Genomic DNA, 23,654 nt, shown 5'->3' on the forward strand with positions numbered 1-23,654 from the left:
CTTAGGAAGTGGCTCAGAGCGCTCACCTTGAGCTGAAGAGCGCAGGGACACCGCCCAAGCTCAGAGTTCAAGCCCAATGACCAACCAAAAAAAAACAAACAATATGACCTTAAATTGAGATTAGGTGATTACATAAATTTCACATATTTCACAGTATTGTAGAATAGTGATACTTAAAGTCACAAACACATTTTAACCTTTACAAGGCAAATTGTCATTATCATGGTCTATAAAGTTTGTGAATTCTCTGAGCCTTGACAACTATTTCTTCCACATCAGGTGACATTAACATTAGTGTAAGCTGTTCCCTCTTACCTTCTCATCCTCTCCCTCCCATTGCTGCCTTTGAGTTGCTTAGTTCCTTTGCATCAATATCTAGTGCAGCTGATGGGCCCCTCTGTTGTATGTTTTCCCATTTCCCTCTGATTCTGTGTCTTCCTCCTCCTAGCTTCCCTCAGATGTGCACATATATATACACACACACATATATATATATATACACACACACATATATATATATACATACATACACCATATATGTAGCCAAGAACATGATTTGCTATTGTTCCATCCATTCCCTGCAAATGCCATTATTTTGTTCTTTCTAATGGCTGCATAATATTCCATTGTATATAGGTACCACAATTTTTGGATCCACTCATCAGTAGTGGGGCATCTGGTTTGTTTCCATATTTTGGCTGTTGTGAACAGTGCTGCAGTGAACATGGAGGTGCATGTGTCCTTGTATACTGGCGAGGAGTGGTATGGCTGGGTCACAGGGGAGGTCTATATTTAGCTTTCTGAGGTACCTCCAGACTGCTTTCCAAAGTGGTTGTATCAGTATACATTCCCACCAGCAAAGCAGTAGAGTTCCTCTTTCTGTGCATCCCCTCCAGCATTTGTATTAGCTGAATTTAGGATGTGGGCCATTCTGACTGGGGTAAGGTGGTATCTCAGTGTTGTTTTTATTTGCATTTCCTTTACAGCCAGGGATGTGAACATTTCCTCATGTGTTTCTTTGCCATTTTTATCTTCTTCTGAGAAGTCTCTCTTTAGCTCACTTGCCCATTTCATGATTGGTTTGTTAGATTTGTGAGGGATTAGTTTCTTGAGTTCCCTGTATATAATGAATATTAGACCCTTGTCTGATATATTGCTGGTAAATATTTTTTCCCAATTAGCTGGCTGTCTTTCTAGTTTGGTTCTATTTCTTTGTCTGTGCAGAAACTTTTTATTTTAAGGCAGTCCCATTTGTCCAGTCTCTTTCCAATGTGTTGTGACCCTGGAACTCTGTGTTCAGGAAGTTCCTCCCTATACCTAATAAGTTCAAGTGTTTCTCCTACTCTGTCCTGCAGTAGTTTTAGAGTATCAGGTTTGTTGTTAAGGTTTTTTTTTTTTTTTGGTTGGTCGTGGGACTTGAACTCTGGGCCTGGGCAATATCCCTCAGCTCTCCAGCTCAAGGCTATCACTCTACTACTTAAACCACAGTACCACTTCCGGTTTTCTGAGTGGTTTATTGGAGATAAGAGTCTCCCGGTTCGGGCTGGGAAGGTGGCTCAGTGGTAGAGCGCTTGTCTTGCATGCATAAGGCCCTGGGTTCGATTCCTCAGTACCACATAAGAAAAAAGAAAAAAGCCGGAAGTGGCGCTGTGGCTCAAGTGGTAGAGCGCTAGCCTTGAACTGAAGAGCTGAGGGACAGCGCCCAGGCCCAGAGTTCAGGCCCCACGACCGGACCACCCCCCCCCCCAAAAAAAAAAAGAGTCTCTCGGCGGTCTTTCCTGCCTGGGCTGGCTTTGAACCGTGCTCCTCAGATCTCAGCCTCCTGAGTAGCGCCCAGCTTATTGTTAAGGTCTGTAATCCATTTTGAGTTGATGTGGGTGTATGGTGACAAGCTAGGGTCCACTTTTAGTTTTCTGCATGTGGCCGCCCAGTTTTCCCAGCACCAGTAGTTGAAGAGGCTATGATTCTTCCACTGTATGTCTTTGTCTCCTTTATCAAAAATCAACTGACTGTATGTATGCGGTTTTATTTCTGGGTCCTCTCATTTGTTCCATTGGTCTTCAGGTCTCTTCTTGTGCCAGTCTTCAGGTCTCTTTTTTTGTCTTTGTTATTACAGCTCTATGGTAGAGCTTGAAATCTGGTATCATGATCCCTCCTACATTCTTTCTTTTGTCTAGAATTACTTTGGCTATTCTAGGCCTTTTGTTGTTCCATATGAATTTTTGGACTGTTTTCTCTATTTCAGTAAAGTACGTCATTGGGATTTTAATGTGAATTGCAATGAATGTGTATATCAATTTTGGCAGTATGCCCATTTTCACTATATTCTGCCTATCCAGGAACATGGGAATGGGAAGTCTTTCCATTTCCTGGTATCCTCTATGGTTCCTTTTTAGATTTAGGCTTTTATAGACTTCATGAAACAGATTCTTTCTTTACATCTTTGGTTAGGTTAATTCCTAGATACTTTATTTTTTGAGTTTTTTTTTAATAGTAGATTCTGTTGGCTAGAATACTATTGAGGAGCTTTGCATCTGTGTTTATCAAAGAGATTAGTCTGTAGTTTTTGTTGTTGTTGTTTTTGGGACTTTGCTGGTTTGGGGATGAGTGTGATATTGGCTTCATAGAGTGACTTTGAGATTGCTCCCTCTGTTTCTATTTCTTGGAAGAGTCTGAGGAGTATGCGTATTAGTTCCTCTTTAAAGGTCTTATAGAATTGCATAGTGAATCCATTTGGTCCTGGGCTTTTCTTTGTTGGAAGGCTTCTGATTGTTTCCTCTATCTCATTGTAGGTTATTGGCATTTTGTCTTCAGTATCTGATATTCTATTTTGCATTTCATTCACTCTATTACCTGTGGCTTCCATTGTGATTTGCATGGAGGAAATTGAATTTTGCATGGAGGAAATTGAGCCATTTATAATTTCTATGTTGTTTCTTAGAGTATTAATCTCATCTTTTAGTGAGGTGTGTACTGCATCTATTTTTGAGTGCATTTCTTATTTGCAGGATCCTTTTTGATAGTTCATTCCTTTGTTCTTTAAATTTCTGATCTATTTCTCACTTTAATTCTTGAGTCATTGCCTCTATCATCTCTTGGATATAGCATTTGTCTTTGCTTCCACTGACATTCTCCCCTGTGTGGTTGCTGGCCTTTGAGTCTGGTTTACCATCTTGGCCATTGATAAATCTTGTAATTTTTTTTTTTTTTTTTTGGTCATGGGGCTTGAACTCTGGGCCTGGGCGCTGTCCCTCAGCTCTTCAGCTCAAGGCGAGCGCTCTACCACTTGAGCTACAGCACCACTTCCGGTTTTCTAGTGGTTTATTGGAGATAGGAGTCTCACGGTCTTTCCTGCCCGTGCTGGCTTTGAACTGCGATTCTCAGATCTCAGCCTCCTGAGTAGCTAGGATTACAGGCATGAGCCACCAGCGCCCGGCTAAATCTTGTAATTTTTGGCTGTGATTTTCGAATGTGGATTCAGGGATTATTAGAGACAAATTCCAGACTCTGACTGTTTTGGTCAGTTGGTGGCTACCTTTGTTTGGTTCTGGATTTGTTCCTGGATCAATTGATGTAGCTTGTTCTCTGTGCTGGGCTGGTTGAGAGTACTTTCCCTGGTCCAAGTTCTGTTGTGGGAGGGGATGCTTTCCAGCTGCTGGTCTGACCCTCATAGGGCTTACTCTTGTTAGATTGTGGTGGGCAGATACACTCTACCCTCTTCTGGGGTGTGCACTCAGATCCTGACTAGTCAGGGACAAGTGGTTAAGATAGCTTGGGATGGGCTGGGAAGGTGGCTCAGTGGTAGAGCACTTGCCTTGCATGCCTGAGGCCCTGGGTTCGATTCCTCAGCACTACATAAGCAAAAAGAAAAAAGCTGGAAGTGGCACTGTGGCTCAAGTGGTAGAGCGCTAGCCTTGAACTGAAGAGCTGAGGGACAGCGCCCAGGCCCAGAGTTCAGGCCCCACGACTGGACCCAAAAAAAACCAAAAACCAAAAAAAAAAAGATAGCTTGGGTTCCTGCCTGGGACACAGGTAGGGTTCCTTCAACTGCCTACTGGATATCCCTGGTGGGCTGGGTGTGCCTGCTGGTTGCTGGTTGCACTTACATAGCTCCCAGCTTCCATACAACCTGTATCCCAGGTTGGGGGTGGGGGGGGAGAGGTCTCAAGTCAAATTCTAGGTGGTTACCACCAGTGCTGGTCTCCCGGGGCAGTGGGGGAGGGGGGGGATGAGATGGGGAGGAGCATCCCCTGTGGGATACTCACTTATTCTGGTACTGGTTGGGAGCTGTTCAGTGGTGCTGTGGCAGATCACTGTTGTTGTGCACTGTAGGTTGCTGGTAACCATCATGTTATGCGTTCTTTGAGTTGATTGTGGGCTATGCTGGGTGGTGGTGCAGGCTGGGTCTATGTTTCACAGTCTTTGCCAATGTTTATGCTGTCTGGGTCCGTGCCTCGGGTCTGGGATTCCTCGCCACAGCCACTCCCGCCCTGGGCCAGAGCAGAGAGGTGCTGCCTCAAGACTGGGGTCCCTCGCCACTGCCAGTGCCTCTTATGTGGGCCGGAGCAAATAGGCGCTGCACCTCAAGACTGGTGTCTCTTTCTGCTGCCGATGCCCCAGGCTGGGCTACTTCTGCTGGCTAGAGTAGAGAGGTGCTGCACTGCGAGTCTGAGATCTCTTGTCACCGCCTTGGATAAATTCCTTAACTTTCTCGAAATTAGTAAGTGCAAATAGCGGTGTTCTTTAAGAACTTATAGAATGCTGCTAATTTAGTACCAATAGTTATAAATTTACTCTTCTGACATTCTGCCAATTGTAAATAATCACTTATTATTTTGTTCCAGTACTGGGGCTCAAACTCAAGTCCTGGGTGTTGGTCAAATGCTATAGTGCATTAAGGAAAAAAATCTTTTTTTTTTTCTTTTTTTTTTTTAATATTATTTTATTTTATTTGAGAACATACTGTACAGAGGGGCTACAATTACATGGGCAGGATAATGCATACATTTCTTACCAAGCATTGCAGCCTCCTCCTTTGTTTACCCTTCACCTCCCTTCCCAGCCTCCCCCCTCCCCCCACCCAATTATACCCCCCTCCCCCCCCCCACCGACATTGTAAAGCTGGTTTTGACATGACATTTTGTACTTCTCATTGTTGCAACAGGTCCACCTGAGTAAGGAAAAAAATCTTAAGTGATAGTTCCCAGGCTTAGTTCAAGACCCAGTACTAGCACAAAAACAGCCATAATGAGATACTTCAGTTAAGAATAACTATCTTCTAAAGGACAAAGGGCTGGGATCAAGTTCAATGGTATGGCACTTGCCTAGGATGCCCAAGACCATGGGTTTAATCCAACAGATAAGACAAAAAAAAAAGTAAGGCTAGCACAGATATTAAAAAGAAAGAACCTTTATAAACTCGTAAAGAAAATATAAGGGGGGGGGGGAAATAAAGGGGGTGGCTCACGCCTGTAATCCTAGCTACTCAAAAAGGTGAGCTCTGAGGGTCCAGTTTCAAATCCAACCCAGGCAAGAAAGTCCATGAGACTCTTTAGTTAACCACCAGAAAAACCAGAGGTGGTCAGAGGTGGTGCTGTTGCTCAAAGTGGTAGAGCACTAGCCTTGAGTGAAAAGTATACAGACACTGAGTTCAAGCCCCACAACTGACCAAAATAATTGTGTGTGTGTGTGTGTGTGTGTGTGTGTGTGTGTGTGTGTGTGTTAATGGACAGTACTGTGTAAAACAATAGAGAAATTCCTCATAAAATTACTTCTGGACATATATCCAGAGGAAATGTCAGACATGTACCCATGTTTATTGCAGCACTGTTCACAATAGCTCAGAAATGAAGTATATGTACATATAAGCAAATACACACTGGCCATGAAAAAAGGATGAAATCCTGTCATTTGTGACAAAATAGATGAAACTTAGTGTCATGTTAAATAAACCAGGTACATAGTTGAGTATACAGTGGTTGTTATTAGAGACAGTTAAACATAAGGAAGGGAGAGGTGAGGAAAGGTTAATGGGCACAAGTTTGGTGCATTATTACATGGATTGACTAAAGATAATGGTATAGTAGTGTTTACTTTTTTTTTTCTTTCTTTCTTTCTTTTTTTTTTTGTCAGTCTTAGGGTGTGAACTCTGGGCCTGGATGCTGTCCCTTAGCTCTTCAGCTCAAGGCTAGCACCCTAACACTTGAGCCACAGCACCACTTGTGGCTTTTTTCTGCTATGTGGTGTTGAGGAATCAAACCCAGGGCCTCATACATGTGAGGCAAGCACTCTACCACTGAGCCACCTTCCCAGCCCTGTTTACTTCTTCTGAAAAGGAAAGATTTTGTATATTTTTTATCATAAATGTCTGAGGGATGTATACTAATTTAACATTACAGTGTATATATGTATCAAAACATCTAGCAGTGGCTCAAAAACATGTATAATTTTTTTCAGTTTTAAGAAATTTAAAGACTGAATAAAGGGAAGAAAGTATAGAGACTGATGGAGATATTTTTTCAAAGAGTAATAATCTGCTGTGATTTGAGCATCTTGTAATGAGGGCAGGGAACAAAGCCAGGAAATATGGAGGAACACCCTGAGCTGAAGAAGGAGAAAGAGCCCCTAAAGTAAGAGTAGTTCAGGAAACTCAAGAGTAGAGATTAAGGTTATTTGGAAAGGCTGGGGTAGGGGTGTGGGTAAACAAATACATACAGAAATATTTCTTGGCTGTAATTCTAAAGAAACTGTAAAATAACTTTGAAAGAATTTAAATCATCCCATATATGTATACATATAATATGTGATATATATGTAATATATATATAAATATATATATCATCCCATATATGTGTGGAAATGGTGGAATCAGAGTCCTTATTCATTGCTGTCAGGAATGTAAAAGTTCAGTTTCTATGAACAGTATGGTGGTTTCTTAAAATGTTTGGGTTAATCATATGAACCAGCAATTCCACTTCTGAGTATATACCCAAAAGAATTGGAAACAGATTCTTGAAGTAAGTTCATAGCATTATTAAAATATTCAATAGGTACAAGCAACTGAAATCTCCGTTTACAGATGAATGGATAAAGTATGTTAGCACATACAATGAAAACTCTAATATGGAAACATAGATGACTTTGAAGACATTTTATGGAGCTGGAGGAGCAGAAAATGAACTATTGGACAGAATTTCAGCATGAAAAAAGCCTGGAGATGGATGGTGGTGATGATTATACACAATTTAAATATACTTTGTGCTACTAATCTATATGCTTAAACATGTTTTAAATGGTAAATGTTTATTTTGCTATGTAATTTTGTGTGTGCATGCACATGTGCCCGCATGCCTGTCTGGAACTTGAACTCAGGGCCTGGACACTGATCTGAGCTGCTTTTGTACAAGGCTAACGTTTTACCACTTGAGCCATAACTCCACTTTTGGCTTTTTTTTGGTAGTTTATTGGAGATAAAAGAGTTTCACAGACTTTCCTGCCTGGACTGGCTTCAAACTGTGTTCCTCCAATCTCAGCCTTCTAAGTAGCTAGGATTATGTGAGCCACGAGTGCCTAGCTTGATATGGAATAGTTTACCACAACTTTTATCAAATCCAAAAAGCATTATTTTCTAATATAACATGGCATTGTATTATAGAACCTATTGATATGTTAGATGGCTGCTACTGAGAGTATACAAAAGAAAAGATGAGAGCTGGGTGCCAGTGGCTCATGCCTGTAATCCTAGCTACTCAGGAGGCTGAGATCTGAGGATCATGATTCAAAGCCAGCCTGGGCAAGGAAACTCCTTGAGACTCTTATCTCCAATAAACCACTAGAAAACCGGAAGTGACACTGTAGCTCAAGTGGTAGAGTGCTTGCATTGAGCTGAAGAGCTGAGAGATAGTGCCCAAGCCCAGAGTTCAAGTCCCATGGCAGAATTGGAAAGACAGGAGTAGTCTCCACACAACAGCTTCACATACATAGCACTGGGTCACACTCAGAAAAACCCAGCCTTACTCCACCCTGGCAAAAGTAACTTTTTTTTTTTTAACTGATCAATACTGTCTAGATAACTTTCATTGAAGCATTCAGGGCAAAGGGGGAGGGTGCCATTCTGTGTTTATGACTGCATCAGTTATTTGAGGCAAGAGAGCAAAACTATGTTTAGTGTATACAAGTGATTTAGCTTTCTCTAAGCCCCATATTGAGTAATCCCTCTTGGGAACATGAATTTAACTCTGTATAAGCAGTTATTTTCTATACAGGCTGAATTATTGTTAATTTTCAACTCAATTTTGAATCTTGAACTTGAACCAGCTATGTTTAACCATAACCAGCAAAAATTGGAAAATAATTAAGGTTCCTACTGGTGTATAGATAACACTAAATCGTGCATTTTGAACTGTTAAGCACAGGCAGAGACAGTACCTTCCCCCACATGCTGATGTAATAATTGGCTGGAGTGTGGAAATCTGTGAAAAGTAAAGTGGATTCCTTAAGTCAATCTTAATGTTATCTTATCAGACTAAGAACTGTCTCCAAGTGGTATTCCCTTCTCAGAAGTTTTCAAAGTTCTTTATGCTTATCAGAATAAGCCCTGAGGCTGGGCTTTAGTTAAGCTGTAGAGCACTTTAGCGCTAGCGTGCATACAACTCTGGATTTAATCTTCAGCCCTACCAAAAAACAAATGGTCACAATTAGTCAAGGTTGTTAGTGGCTGGGAATGTCTTCCTTTTACAAAGACTTTGAATGGAAGAGAGAAACCAATTGTAAAATGTTATAGTTCAAGCCTTAAACTTATTACTCAATTTTTGTTGAATGTTCCCCAATCATAGGTCTGGGCACATTCAGTGCTAGTTTGATACTTGGATGGATTAAAGGAGTACTTACAATTATGCTTCTCAAGGTACATACAATCTAGTATAGACTGAAGGTTTATGTACGCCAAAGATCTGCATAGCAACTGGCACAACTGAGTCCCACTCTGGGCACTTTTTCTCAGACGGTGGTATAGGAGAACCACATCAAAATCAGTGTTCCTGGGCTCACTGCAGTCTGCTAACTTCACATTTGAGGGTGGGCCCAAGAATTGAAAATTGACTTAAGCAATTTAAAATTTTGAACATTTAAATGTTTAACATTTAAACAATTAAATATTTAAAATTGGCATTTAAAACAATTTCAGCAGATGGTTGTGATGCACACAAAAGTTCTAGAACCTTGTTAAATGTTCTAATGTCAAAGCAAAACAGGCTATTAATGTATCTCCTTTGCTTTCCTTCGATGCACAGTAGTTTGTACGACTATTAAGGATGAGTGACAGCATTTTTTCTTTTTTGAGTCCGGTTGTGGGGCCTGAACTCTGGGCCTGAGTGCTGTCCCTCAGCTCTTCAGCTCAGGGCTAGCGCTCTACCACTTGAGCCACAGCGCCACTTCCGGCTTTTTCTTTTTGCTTATGTGGTGCTGAGGAATCGAACCCAGGGCCTCATACCTGCAAGGCAAGTGCTCTACCACTGAGCCACCTTCCTAGCCCCAATGTGACAGCATTTTTTGTGTATACCCTACCTTTATAGAGAAGTTTAGGGTCCTCTCCTTGCCACCTTTTATCTTGCTGGTGATAGGGCAAGGTACTTATTTTTATTCTAACAGACTTTCCCAAAGTGATTCGCATGTCCTGATTCATACAAAATGATCTCTACAAGGGATTTTTAAAAACAAACACCTTGTTTTCTGAATGTTTCAGCTAAACTAGGGGTGGTATATATCTGTAATCCTAGCACTGTGAAGGCTAAAGCAGTTGGAATAAGAATTCAACCCAGGCTACATAGTGAAACCTTGTCTAAAAGAAAGAGGAAGATGGGGCTGGGAAGGTGGCTCAGTGGTAGAGCGCTTGCCTTGCAAGCCTGAGGCCCTGGGTTCGATTCCTCAGCACCATATAAGCAAAAAGAAAAAAAGCTGGAAGTGGCGCTGTGGCTCAAGTGGTAGAGCGCTAGCCTTGAGCTGAAGAGCTGAGGGACAGTGCCCAGGCCCAGAGTTCAGGCCCCACAACCGGACCCCCCCAAAAAAAAAAAAAAAAAAGAAAGAGGAGGAAAAAATCAGCTAAAGTCATGTGAGTGCTTTCCTTTTTTAATTATTTATTTGTTTGTTTGTTTGTTGTTGTTGTTGTTGTTGTCAGTCATGGAGCCTGAACTCGCCTGGCGCTGTCCCTCAGCTCTTCAGCTCAAGGCTAGTACTCTACCACTTGAGCCACAGTGTCACTTCCAGCTTTTTCTGCTTATGTGGTGCTGAGGAATCAAACCCAGGGCCTCATGCATGCAAGGCAAAGGGTTTTCCTTTTTTAAGTTGGTAAACCTCTAATAAAAAGGACAATAGGGAATGAACACCTAAATGACTTCCTGTGGTCAAAGCCTTCTGACACTGCTCACAGCTCTTCTTTCCTCTTGTTGGTTTTAGGAGGAAAGCTTTCTGTGGTCCTACCAGCTGAAGACATGTCAGAGTTCCTGCTAACGCCATCCATATCTGCTCTTGTCAAGGTGATTGTTAACTAATTGCTGGTGCAAAACTTGTATAAATTTTTTTTCTGTGTGTTATATGTTCTCTAGATGCTTAATTTCCTTCCTTAAAACAAAATCTCAACTATTGTAACCCAGCTCTTGTTTGTCAAATTTCAAGCCTTCATTATGAAGCCAAATACAAAGCCAGGAGCTGGTGGCTCGCCGCTGTAATCCTAGCTACTCAGGAGGCTAAGATCTCAGGATTGCAGCTCAAAGCAAAGCAGGAAAGTCCCTGAAACTTTGTTGTTGTTGTTGTTGTTGGTCCTAGGGTTTGAACTCTAGACCTAGGTGTGTCCCTGAGCTTCTTTTGCTCAAGGCTAGCACTCTACCACTCTTGAGCCACAGTGCAACTTCTGGCATTTATAAGTAGTTTATGGAGATAAGAGTCTCACAGACTTCTTTGCCTAGGCTGGCTTTGAACCACAATCCTCAGATCTCAGCCTCTTGAGTAGTTTAGGATTATAGGCATGGGCCACTGGCTCCTGGCCATCAGACTCTTATCTCCAATTAACCACCAGAACACTGGAAGTGGCATTGAGGCTCATAGTGATAGAAGGCTGGTGGGCGCTGGTGGCTCATGCCTAGCTACTCAGGAGGTTGAGATCTGAGGATAGTGGTTCAAAGCCAGCCCAGGCAGGAAAGTCTGTGAGACTCTTATCTCCAATAAACCACTAGAAAACTGGAAGTGGTGCTGTGGCTCAAGTGGTAGAGTGCTCACCTTGAGCTGAAAAGTGAGGGACAGCGTTCAGGCCCAGAGTTCAAGCCCCACTACCAACAAAATAAGAGAAAAAAAAAGCCAAATAAAAGCTGGGTGCTGGGGGTTCATGCTGGTAACCCTACCTATACTCTAGAGGTTGAGATCTGAGGACAGAGGTTTGAAGCCAGACCAGGCAGGAAAGTCCTGAGCTTCTCCAATTAATCACCAAAAACAAAACAAACAAAAGCTAGAAGTAGGGGTGTTGCCCAGTAGTAGTGTTAGCCTTGAGCAAAAAAGCTCAGGGACAGCACCTGAGTTTATCCCAAACCCTGAGTTCAAGCCCTAGAAGGATACACACACACACACACACACACACACACACACGAACACTTGGTCGCTCATAGTTCAAGCCACACACACACACACAGCCAAACACTTGGTCACTCATACCTCTAATCTTCGATACTCAGAAGGCTGTGATCTGAGTCTATTTAAAGACAACCAGGGAGACAAATCCCTTAGATTCTGATTCTTTTTTTTTTTTTTTTGGCTGGTGGTAGGGCTTGAACTCAGGGCCTGGGCACTGTTCTGAGCTCTTGCTCAAGGCTAGTACTCTACCACTTGAGCGACAGTACCACTTTCTGTCCTCAGACTCTTAATCCTGCCTCTGCCTCCTGTGTGTACCATCTAACTTTATAATTTAAAACAAAACATCTGAGCAGTAAACGGCGTTGAGCTGTTGGCTACTGGACAGTGTGGAAAAGCATTAGGAAAGCCAGCTATTTCTGTAGTGACATTGCAGAGGTGTTGTGGCAATACCATGTACTTGCTGGTATCTACATTGTATCCAGATGATACAAGTCAAGGTCCAGGTTTCACATTTACTACCTCAGCAACTTAAAACCCAGATATGATAAGGTTCTACATAAACAAATCACAGGCTGAATGACAGCCAGAGTACCATTTAAACTAATTTTCAAAGGATGATAACTGCTATCAGTTATTAGTTCAGGAGGCCAAAGTTCTAATCAGGAATTGCTTGCTTAGCAATTTGAACTGATCTCTCTGCCCTCTCTTTGAACTTACCTCTCTGCCCAATCCATCAGTATAATGCTTCAAGGTAATTTTTTTTTTTTTGTCACTTCTGGGGCCTTATGCATGTTAGGTACCCATTCTGACCTTTTCATTTTTATTTTTGAGAGAGGGTCTCCCTTACTTCCCCCCAGGTGGCCTCAAACTTGTGATCCTCCTGCCTAAGCTTGTGAAATGCTTTAGAGTAATTTCAGTTTTGTTTTTGTTCTAGTGAAAGGATTGAGGCTTGAACTCGGCCCCTTTCACTCAATGCTGGCATTCTACCAGTTGAATCACACCTCCACTTCTGGCTTTTTGCTAGTTGATTAGAGAGAATTTCAGATTTATCTGCCCAGAATGGCTTTATGTTGAAATCCTCAGATCTCAGGTTCCTGAGTAGTTAGGTTCCGGGTAATTTTCTTTCTTCTTCTTTTTCTTTTTTGGGTCCGGTCGTAGGGCCTGAACTCTGGGCCTGGGCACTGTCCCTCAGCTCTTCAGCTCAAGGCTAGCACTCTACCACTTGAGTTACAGCGCCACTTCCGGTGAAAGACCCTAGTCCCCTAGGATACTTTCGTCAACGGGAGGGCGCCCCAGAAAACTCAGACTCCAGGCCGGGAGATGCAATAAGCAAGAGGAGTTTATTTGACGTTTGCGCAAACGGACTCTCTGTCCCGAGCAGACAGGGAGTCCTGAGCAGCGGTTACAAGCCCTTTTTAAAGGCAAAAACCACAAGATTAACGCATAACACAAAGCATCCCATGATTGGTCCATTTAAAGGTCACCATATGAGTATAAAAATCAAGCAGGGAGGGGGGACCAAGATGGCGACGGGGCAGTAGGGAAACGCCACAGCTCTCTCCAACCAAAAAGAGAGTTCGAGTTCCAACGCTTAATCTCCCCAAGAGACCGACAACAACAAAAAGACGAACACTCAGAGAAAAACCAGAGGCGGAGAATAACAAAAAAAGAAAGAGAGGAAAAGAATTTCAAAACAGAGAAAAGCGAAGACCCCTGCCCCAACCTTTACTGGCTGCGCGGCAGTGCGCCAAGCCGCCGGCCAGCCGGTCCGGCGGGGGCTGTGGGAGCCCCAGAGAAACAGCAGAGACACAGGGGGCCACTTTCAGAACATCAGGTACTGGTTTGCAGAACAGCAGATCGCCAGGAACAGAGAAACCTACCAGCCGGGAGTCTCCACGAGGATCCCACCCCCACCCCTCACTCTCCACCCGAGCAGAGAGGCTCCATCCCGCCAAAGCCGCTCGGCATCAGCAGAGTGACAAAAGGACCTGTCCGCAGACCACCCAGCCCGCCTGATCGCGATCGCAACGATCCAGCACTCTCCACCCGAGCAGAGAGGTTCCATCCCGCCAAAGCCACTCGGCGCAACAAAGGGTCCTGTCTGCAGACCACCCGCCCACCCGATCACGATCGCAACAACCCGGCGGGGTCACTTGGGCCCCAGAGGTACCGAGAAGAAGCTGCCTGAGCGTGGACACTCTTGACCCAACAGCTTCGACAGAGGCAGAGACAGAAAAGAATCACACAGAGCCACCACCGCCCAACCCAGCGCGGATTGCAACAACAACTGACGACCTACACCACACAGAAACAACCAGCTCCAGGGTGAGTACCCCACAGGGGAAGTGTATCCCTCAAGGGAGACCAGAGCTGGAGGGAATCCCCAGACCCTGACCTAGACTCCCTACCCCAGCACCCGGACCACAGGACCCACTAAAACTGGGAACTGTTTGAGAGCTCCACCAGCCCGTGGAGCACACTCAGCTGGCCAGGCTAGAGCAAGAGCACCCCTGGAAGGGAGCTTAAATGCCCAAGCCAGGAACAGCGCCCCTGGGTCAAGACTACCAACAGTAGAAGAAATTTGAACTGTGTCCCCCAGGCTGTATAACCTAGGTGGTATACACATCAGCACAGGCCTAACGAGTGCGCTCCAGGCTGCATAACCTAGGTGGTATACACATCAGCACAGGCCTAACAAGCGCGCTCCAGGCTGGGGCCGGAACCAGGCCCGGGGATCCGGCGCCTGAACAACACAACCAACTCCTCCCAATTGAAGTAAAAAGCTGAGCATACGCCTCAACAGAGGGGAGAAAACCAGGAAACAACACTCCCCCGGGAAGCACGCCTGTGACAACAAAAGACCTGGAGGCCCATGACAAGAGAAGCCCAAACCCCACCAAAACTCCACCCATATACCCTAGACTGGGAATTGGGCAACACAGGCTGCCAGCACCTGATAGTAAGCAGGAGCTCAGACTGTTAAGGCGGCTCAGCAATAGAGTGATAGTCTTGGATGTATGAGGCCCTGGATCTGATTCCTCAGCATCACAAAAGCAAAAAGGGTCAGAAGTGGTGCTGTGGCTCAAACGGTAGGGTGCCAGCCTTGAGCTGAAAAGCTGAGGGACAGCACCCAAACCTAGAGTTCAAGCCCACAACCAGCCCAAAACAAATAAACAAAAACACATCAGGAGCCCATAGCAGACTCCAGCATTTGGGAGAGTGCATCCAGAGCATCTGTTCTTCACAAGAGCACCCGTAGGAGCAAACACAAGCAGTCTAGGCTGCTCAACCCTTCCAAAGGCGGGAACTGCCAGCAATCTACAGCAGAGAGCTGAGAATCCTAAGTAAGTCAGAATAGCAGCTGGAAATAGGCTCCCAACAGAACCCAGATCAGGCACAGACTCTCTCTACCAATACAGAATCAGCAACCAAGCAAAGACAGACACACCAAAACAAAATTGAAGAGCAGTCTCCTGAACCTCCATGCGAAAATCACAGAGAAAAATCACAAGGTTTACTACCACCCAGGACAGCAAGCTCACCTCAAAAGCCAGCAGCCACACAGGGGAGAGCCCCAGTGGGAGCAAAGCAGGAATGGAAGACAAAGGCTACTTCCAAGGGTTGCTGGAGGCAATGACTCAAGAAATAAAGCGAGAAATTGATCAGAAATTGAAAGAGCACAAGGATAAACTATCCAAAGAGATACAGGGTATCAAACAAGAGATGCATGCAAAAATAGAAGCTGCACAAACCTCAGTAAGAAGTGAGATAAACGCCAAATTAGAGGTAATGCATACCTCATTGAGAGGTGAGATCAGTACTCTGAGAACCAACATTGAATCCATAAAGGGATCCATTTCCTCCATGCAAACCACAATAGAAGCCACTGTCAACAGAGTGAATGAAATGGAAGGTCGAGTGTCAGATACAGAAGACAGAATACACCAACTGGACCAAAAAGTGACAGATATGGAAAAATTACTCAAATTAAACCAAAGGGATATTCAAGAGCAAGCAGATAATGCTAAAAAATTTAACCTTCGCATAATTGGAGTGGACGAAGGTGAGGAATTCCAGAGCAAGGGAATGCAACACCTATTTAACAAGATAATCAATGAAAATTTTCCCCACCTCAAAAACGACCATCTTAACTACATCACAAAAGCTTATCGAACACCCAACAAGCAAGACCCCAGGAGAAACACTTCTAGACACATTATAGTAAAAATGATAGATCTGAATAATAAGGAAACAATCCTGCATGCAGCAAAAATGAAGAAGGAGCTATACTACAATGGGAAAAAAATAAGAATTACTGCAGATCTCTCCACACAAACAATGAATGCAAGAAAAGCCTGGGAAAGCACCATACGAGCCCTGAGAGCCAATAACTGCCAACCCAGACTGATCTACCCGGCAAAGCTAGCATTCACATTTGATGGAGAACTGAAAACTTTTAATAGCAAAGAAAAACTAAATGAATACATAAACATTAAGCCAGCATTACAAAGAATTCTAAGAGGGGGGACACAACCTGAAGAAAGCAGCCAGGAACTGGGGCCTGCCCCAAACAGGCGTTACTCAAAGTCTAACTGAGCAAGCACAGGAGGAAAGGAAAAAAGAAAAACTTAGGAAAACGGAATGGCAGGGACAACAATGCATCTCTCTATACTTTCTCTTAATATAAATGGGCTGAATTCGCCAATTAAAAGAAAACGAACTGAGGACTGGATAAGAAAACAAGACCCATCCATCTGTTGCCTTCAGGAGACCCACCTCTCAGCCAAACATACAAACAAACTCAGAGTGAAGGGGTGGAAAAGGATCTACCAATCAAACGCCCCCAGTAAGAAAGCAGGTGTAGCTATCCTGATATCTGACAAAATAAACTTTTCATTAAAATCAGTACAGAAAGACAAGGACGGACACTACATATTAATAAAGGGAACAATCCAAGAGGAGGATATAACCATCATCAACTTATATGCCCCAAATATTGGGGCACCCAGATATGTCAAACAAATGCTCTCAAACTTACAGAATAAAATAGATCCCAATACGATAATACTAGGAGACTTTAACACACCACTCTCACCAAAGGACAGGTCTACCAACCAGAGGATTGGCAAAGAAGCTACCGAATTAAGAGAGGCCATACTGCAAGCGGAATTAACTGACATCTACCGAGTATTTCACCCTAAAACAACACAGTACACATTCTTCTCAGCAGCTCACGGAACTTTCTCCAAAATAGACCATATCATAGTTCATGCAAGGAACTTAAGCAAATACAAAGGGATCGACATAATCCCCTGTATCCTATCTGACCACAGTGGAATCAAGCTAGCTCTCAATAACAAAGCATACCGCAGAAATTTCTCCAATACATGGAAATTGAACAGCACACTCCTTAACAATGCCTGGATAACAGAAGAGATCAGAGAAGAAATAAAGCATTTCCTACAACTCAATGAAAATGAAAACACCTCACAAAGAAACTTGTGGGACACAGCAAAAGCAGTCCTGAGGGGCAAATTTATTGCCCTCAGTGCCCACATCAAGAGAATGGAGACAGACCAAGTAAATAATCTCATGTTGCAATTAAAACAGCTAGAAAAACAGGAAAAAATGGGACCTAAAGCTACTAGAAGAAGCCAGATAACCAAATTAAAAGCAGAGATTAACCAATTAGAAAATCAGAAAACCATAACCAAAATAAACCAAACAAAAAGCTGGTTCTTTGAAAAAATAAACAAAATTGATGGCCCATTGGCTAGATTAATTAAAAAAAGAAGAGAGGAAACCCATATTAATAGGATTAGGGATGCCACGGGAAACATCACCACACGTACCCAAGATATCCAAACAATTCTAACAGACTACTTTCAAAAGCTATACTCTCTAAAGGAAGAAAATCGGGCAGAAATGGATGCATTTTTAGAGAAATACAAGTTGCCCAAACTGAGCAAAGAAGAAGTTAACCAATTAAATAAGCCAATATCCTATAATGAGATACAGGAAGCTATCAAAAGTCTTCCAACAAAAAAAAGCCCAGGACCAGATGGATTCACAGCAGAATTCTATAAGACCTTCAAACAAGAACTAATACCCATACTCCTCAAGCTCTTCAGAGAAACAGAGAAGGAAGGAGCTATCCCAAACTCATTCTACGAAGCCAATATCACACTCATCCCCAAACCAGGCAAAGACCCAACCAAAAAGGAGAATTACAGGCCAATCTCCTTGATGAACACAGATGCAAAGATCCTTAACAAGATTCTAGCTAACAGAATCCAGAAACACATAAAAAAAATAATTCACTATGACCAGGTAGGCTTCATCCCAGAGACACAGGGATGGTTTAACATACGTAAGTCAATAAATGTAATCCAACATATCAACAGAGCCAAGGTCAAGAATCACATGATTATCGCTACAGATGCAGAAAAGGCCTTTGACAAAATTCAACATTCATTCATGCTAAAAGCTCTGGAGAAAATAGGAATAGAAGGAACATTTCTAAAAACAATAAAAGCCATTTATGACAGACCAATAGCCAATATTATACTTAATGGGGAAAAGCTACAACCAATTCTCCTAAAATCAGGAACAAGGCAAGGATGCCCACTGTCTCCACTCCTCTTCAATATAGTCCTAGAACCCTTAGCCAGGGCAATAAGGCAAGAAAAAGACATTAAAGGGATCCGCATAGGAAAAGAAGAAGTTAAACTATCCCTTTTTGCAGACGACATGATACTATACCTCCAAGATCCCAAAAACTCCATCCCCAAACTCTTAGAAATCATAAATCACTTTGGCAAAATAGCAGGATACAAAATAAACCCACAAAAATCAGTTGCCTTCCTATACACTGATAATGTACAGGAAGAGAGGGAAATAAAGGGAGCAACCCCATTCACAATAACCTCCCGAAAAATAAAATATTTAGGAATTAACCTAACCAAAGATGTAAAAGAACTATTTAATGAGAACTATAAAAAGTTAAAGAAAGAAATTGCAGAAGACACTAGGAAATGGAAAGACCTCCCATGCTCCTGGATAGGCCGACTTAATATAGTAAAGATGGTAATACTTCCAAAACTAATATACAAATTCAACGCAATTCCTATTAAAATCCCAATGACGTACATCTCTGAAATACAGAAAACAGTCCAAAAATTCATATGGAACAACAAAAGACCTAGAATAGCCAAAACAATTCTAGGGGATAAAGACAATATGGGAGGGCTATCCATGCCGAACTTCAAACTCTACTACAGAGCTATAATAACAAAGACAGCATGGTGCTGGCACAAAAACAGACCCGAAGACCAATGGAACAGAATAGAAGATCCAGAAATAAATCCACAGGCCTACAGCCAGCTGATATTCGACAAAGGAGCCAAAGACATACAATGGAAGAAACACAGCCTCTTCAACCGCTGGTGCTGGGAAAACTGGGCAGCCACATGCAGAAAACTAAAAGTGGACCCCAGCCTATCACCATGCACCAACATCAACTCAAAATGGATTAAAGACCTTAACATTAAACCTGAATCTCTGAAACTACTGCAGGACAGAGTAGGAGAGACACTTGAACTAATAGGCACAGGAAGGAACTTCCTGAACAGAGTCCCAGGGTCACAACAAATTGGAGAGAGACTCGACAAATGGGACTACCTTAAAATAAAAAGCTTCTGCACAGATAAAGCTATCGCAACCAAGCTAGAAAGACAACCAACTAATTGGGAAAAAATATTTACCAGCAATATATCAGACAAGGGGTTAACATCCTGTATATACAGGGAACTCAAGAAACTAATCCCTCCCAAACCCAACAAACCAATTACTAAATGGGCAAGGGAACTAAAGAGGGACTTCTCAAATGAAGAAATAAAAATGGCAAAGAAACACATGAGGAAATGTTCATCATCCCTGGTGGTGAAGGAAATGCAAATAAAGACAACCCTGAGATACCACCTTACCCCAGTCAGAATGTCCCACATCCACAAATCAGCCAACGACAAATGCTGGAGGGGATGTGGAGAACGAGGAACGCTATTACACTGCTGGTGGGAATGTACACTCATACAACCACTTTGGAAAGCAGTCTGGAGGGTCCTTAGAAAGCTAAAGATTGACCTCCCTTACGACCCAGTCATACCACTTCTAGGCATCTACCCTGAACAACAGGAACCAATATACAAAGACACATGCACCTCCATGTTTATTGCAGCACTGTTCGCAATAGCTAGGATATGGAAACAACCTAGATGCCCCACCACAGATGAATGGATCCAAAAATTGTGGTATCTATACACAATGGAATATTATGCAGCCATTAGAAATGACAAAATAATGGCATTTGCAGGGAAATGGATGGAGCTAGAAGGAATCATGTTGAGCGAGGTAAGCCAAGAACGAAGAGACAAACAGTACATGGTCTCCCTGATAAGTGGATGATGAATCCAAAATGTTAGGTGATATGACAAAACTAACAGGACTTAAGAAACAAAGAACTCCCACTCATCTGGTTGAACCACTACTAAATATCCCCATGCTGCTGATCACATATATGGTATATAACATATGAGCACCGTTATATATTACAGACTGTGATAGACAATTTGCTCCAGGAAAGTTAGAATGAACTTGTGACTTTAAATGAGCATCATTATTCCACAATACTGTGAATTTCCGGAAATTAAGTAATCACTTAATCACGATAAAAAAAAAAAAAAAAAAAAAGAACCTTGGGGAAGGGAGGGAGGGAGGGGATGGTAGGGGGAAAACAATGGAGGGGGTAACAATGTTCAAGAGGAAGTGGAAGTGTACTCATTACCTCACTCATGTAACTGTAACCCTCTGTATAGTATCTCTACAATAAAAAAATTAAAAAAAAAAATCAAGCAGAAAAAAAAAAAATAAAAATAAAGGTCACCATATACACCAACAATCACCTTGCCACGCTGGAAATTTTGTAACACTCTTTGTAAAATGACTGGCCCATGGTTGGTTTAAGGGGGGGGTTACATGGTTACAGGCCTATGAATGGTTGACATTTGGCTTAGCTTGTGGTCTTGCCAGGTGGTCGTTATCTCAAGGTCCTGTCTGGGGAATTTCTAAATGGGAACTGAGGAACACGTACTGTCTGTTCTTTATCTACGACCACTGACCTTGTCCTGGGGCCGGCATCTGGTCCCTGAAACTTCTTAACTCATTTCTGGGAAGGGAAGGGTCAGTGCCAGCGTAAGCAAGTTTACAGAAGCAGAGTCAGCAGTTAGTAAATTGTAAAATGGACGCAGCCCTAATTTTTCTAATTTTTCACCGGCTTTTTTTTTTTTTTTTTTTGCTTATGTGGTGCTGAGGAATGGAACCCAGGGCCTCATGCATGCAAGGCAAGCGTTCTACCACTGAGCCACCTTCCCAGCCCCAGGTTCAGGGTAATTTTCTAAAAGCACAGTTGTGACAGGGTCTCTTACTGGGAGGCTACCCTCTCCTGAATCATTACAAGTCCCTCATGGCCTTCCAATATAGGTATGCATCTGTCTGTCCTCACTTCCTATTTTACCTAGGGTGTAATCTCTGCCTAGTGTCCTTCCTATCATTCTTTCTTCCTGAAATCTCTTTCTAGCAAAATTCTACCAATTGTTAGCTCTCCTTAGGAGGCTGTCTTAATAATGCTCCTCATTTAACCTGATAAACCCTTTCCCCTTGGAACTCTTAACCATAGAAGTTCCCAGGTTTTTTTGTATGACAGCCATCTTAATATAGACAAGAGCAAGGATTAGTGTGATTGGGCAGGTCTGGCCCTTCAAAGGCATTTCAAGCTCTCAGAATAGTTAGATCCACAGTTCCTTTTGCTTTTTTTTTTTTTTTAAGTTTAGTTTTGAGATGTGGTCTTCTGGTTGTTTTTTGTTGTTGTTGTTGTTTTGTTTTTGCCAGTCCTGGGGCTGGAACTCAGGACCTGGGCACTCCCTGAGCTTCTTTGGCTCTAGGCTAGCACTCTACCACTTGAGCCACAGCACCACTTCTGACTTTTTCCATTTATGTGGTACTGAGGAATCAAACCCAGGGCTTCATGCATGCTAGGCAAGCACTCTACCACTTAGCCACATTCCCAGTCCCTGGTCTTCTGATTTTACCTGCCCTTGAATCACATTTCTCCTTCCTCCACCTTCAATAGCTGAGATTGAGAGGCATATATCACCACACCTGGCTTTTTTATTTTAGATAAAGTCTTGCTAACTTTTTTGTCCTGGACTAGCCTGGAATCAAGATCTTTCCTACCTTCTGAGTAGCTGGGATTACAGGTGTGCATCACCACACCTCCTCCTTCATGTGTACTTTTTTTTTTTTTGGGTCCGGTCGTGGGGCCTGAACTCTGGGCCTGGGCGCTGTCCCTCAGCTCTTCAGCTCAAGGCTAGTGCTCTACCACTTGAGCCACAGTGCCACTTCCGGCTTTTTTCTGTTTGCTTATGTGGTGCTGAGGAATCGAACCCAGGGCCTCAGGCATGCAAGGCAAGCGCTCTACCACTGAGCCACCTTCCCAGCCCTCATGTGTACTTTTTTTTGTTGGTGGTGGTTATGGGTCTTGAGCTCAGGGCCTGGACCCTGTCCCTGAGCCTCTTTGTGCTCAAAGCTAGCTCTCTACCACTTGAACCACAGCACCACTTCCAGATTTTGAGTGATTTATTGGAGATAAGATTCTCCTGGGGAGTTTTCTGCCTGGGCTGGCTTTGAACCATGATCCTCAGCCTCCTGAATAGCTAGGATTAGAGGTATAAACCACCGGTACCTGTCATGTGAGCTTTTTTTGGTGCTAGCTGGATTTGAATTTGGGGCTTTAGAGTTGTTCACTTGAGCCATATCCCCTGGCCTATGGTGCCTTTTCTTGAAGCATTTAAAATGTTCTGCCTTTGCATGGTTGGAACATTTCATAACCCTCCTAATTAACGTATATGTTTCTATGAATCTTACTCATCTTTAAATGTGAATCTTCCACTCATGTACCCAGCACAATGAGTTTGGGCTGTAGTAACTCAAATCATCACAAAATGTGCAGAACTTACTGAGGTGAGAATGGAAAAGATGGGCAGAGGAACATTTTGAGGATTCTTCTAGCATGAAGCAAGCATGTGGCATCTTTGGTAAACACGGATAGCTTAATTGGGAAAGCAGTGGGGAGCCAGGGGTGAAAGAGAGTCAGAAATTCACGTACACTTGGTTCTCATAAGATGCCAGAATCTACCATCTTTGTTTTGAAAGAACAGCTGATCCGTGGGAGGGAGAAGGCAGGAAACAATCTGATCACAAGGCTAGAAATAGAGCATCCATCCAGACTCACTGAGGGAAGCTGGAATGACTCACCCTGGTATCTACATATGTTTAGATTCTGAATCTGACATTCTTCAAGCATAGTTAGGCCAGGAACAGGACAGAGGGGTCTATCCTAAATAGAAGTGTGAATGGGAGTAAGATGACCAGAACCTTTTCTCAGAGATAACTGGTGTTGATATCAAACTGGCCTAAAATGAAAACTCCTACTACTTCCCTTCCTGTTCATTTTCACTGAAGGAACCAACCATCACTGACATACTCACTTAATCATACACATTTATGTTTTTGTTTGCCAGGCTCTTGGTAGAACACACACATAGATGATGTATTCCCCATAACACATGCATACACACACATCCCCAGCTTTTTCAAGTCTCCATTTCCTTTGAAAAATTCCACTTTGGAGTATTGTTTAATCATAAGGGGAGAAAAAATTCCGGATAGATTTATCTTGAAATTGCATATTCTATAATGATCCTGTGTTCTTTTTTCTAGGACTCAGTTGACTTCCTCTCTCTTGATTTGTCTTACGAATGCCAAAGTGAGGCAAGTCTACCACAAAAATTGAGTCAACTACAGGTAATGTGATCCCTTTTCCCTATTAATGATGAAGTTCCTGAGAGTGTGTTGGACATTTAATGCTTTGGCTAATGTATTAATGTGAACTGAACTTCCACCATATAATAAACAGGCCT

General features: G+C 42.9%; 1 protein-coding gene across 1 annotated transcript in view; it reads left to right on the forward strand.

Annotated features, from left to right (window-relative positions):
• Positions 1-23,654, forward strand: part of Lct (lactase) — a 66,207-nt gene that overhangs the window by 1,965 nt on the left and 40,588 nt on the right. Inside the window, exons 2-3 of the mRNA XM_070038569.1 lie at positions 10,453-10,532; positions 23,455-23,538. Coding sequence (XP_069894670.1) covers positions 10,453-10,532; positions 23,455-23,538 — 164 coding nt within the window. The remainder of the gene's footprint in view (positions 1-10,452; positions 10,533-23,454; positions 23,539-23,654) is intronic.

The sequence above is a fragment of the Dipodomys merriami genome, unplaced genomic scaffold (genome assembly GCF_024711535.1).
Source record: "Dipodomys merriami isolate MVZ:Mamm:240054 unplaced genomic scaffold, mDipMer1.0.p SCAF_1, whole genome shotgun sequence".
Classification (NCBI taxonomy): domain Eukaryota; kingdom Metazoa; phylum Chordata; class Mammalia; order Rodentia; family Heteromyidae; genus Dipodomys; species Dipodomys merriami.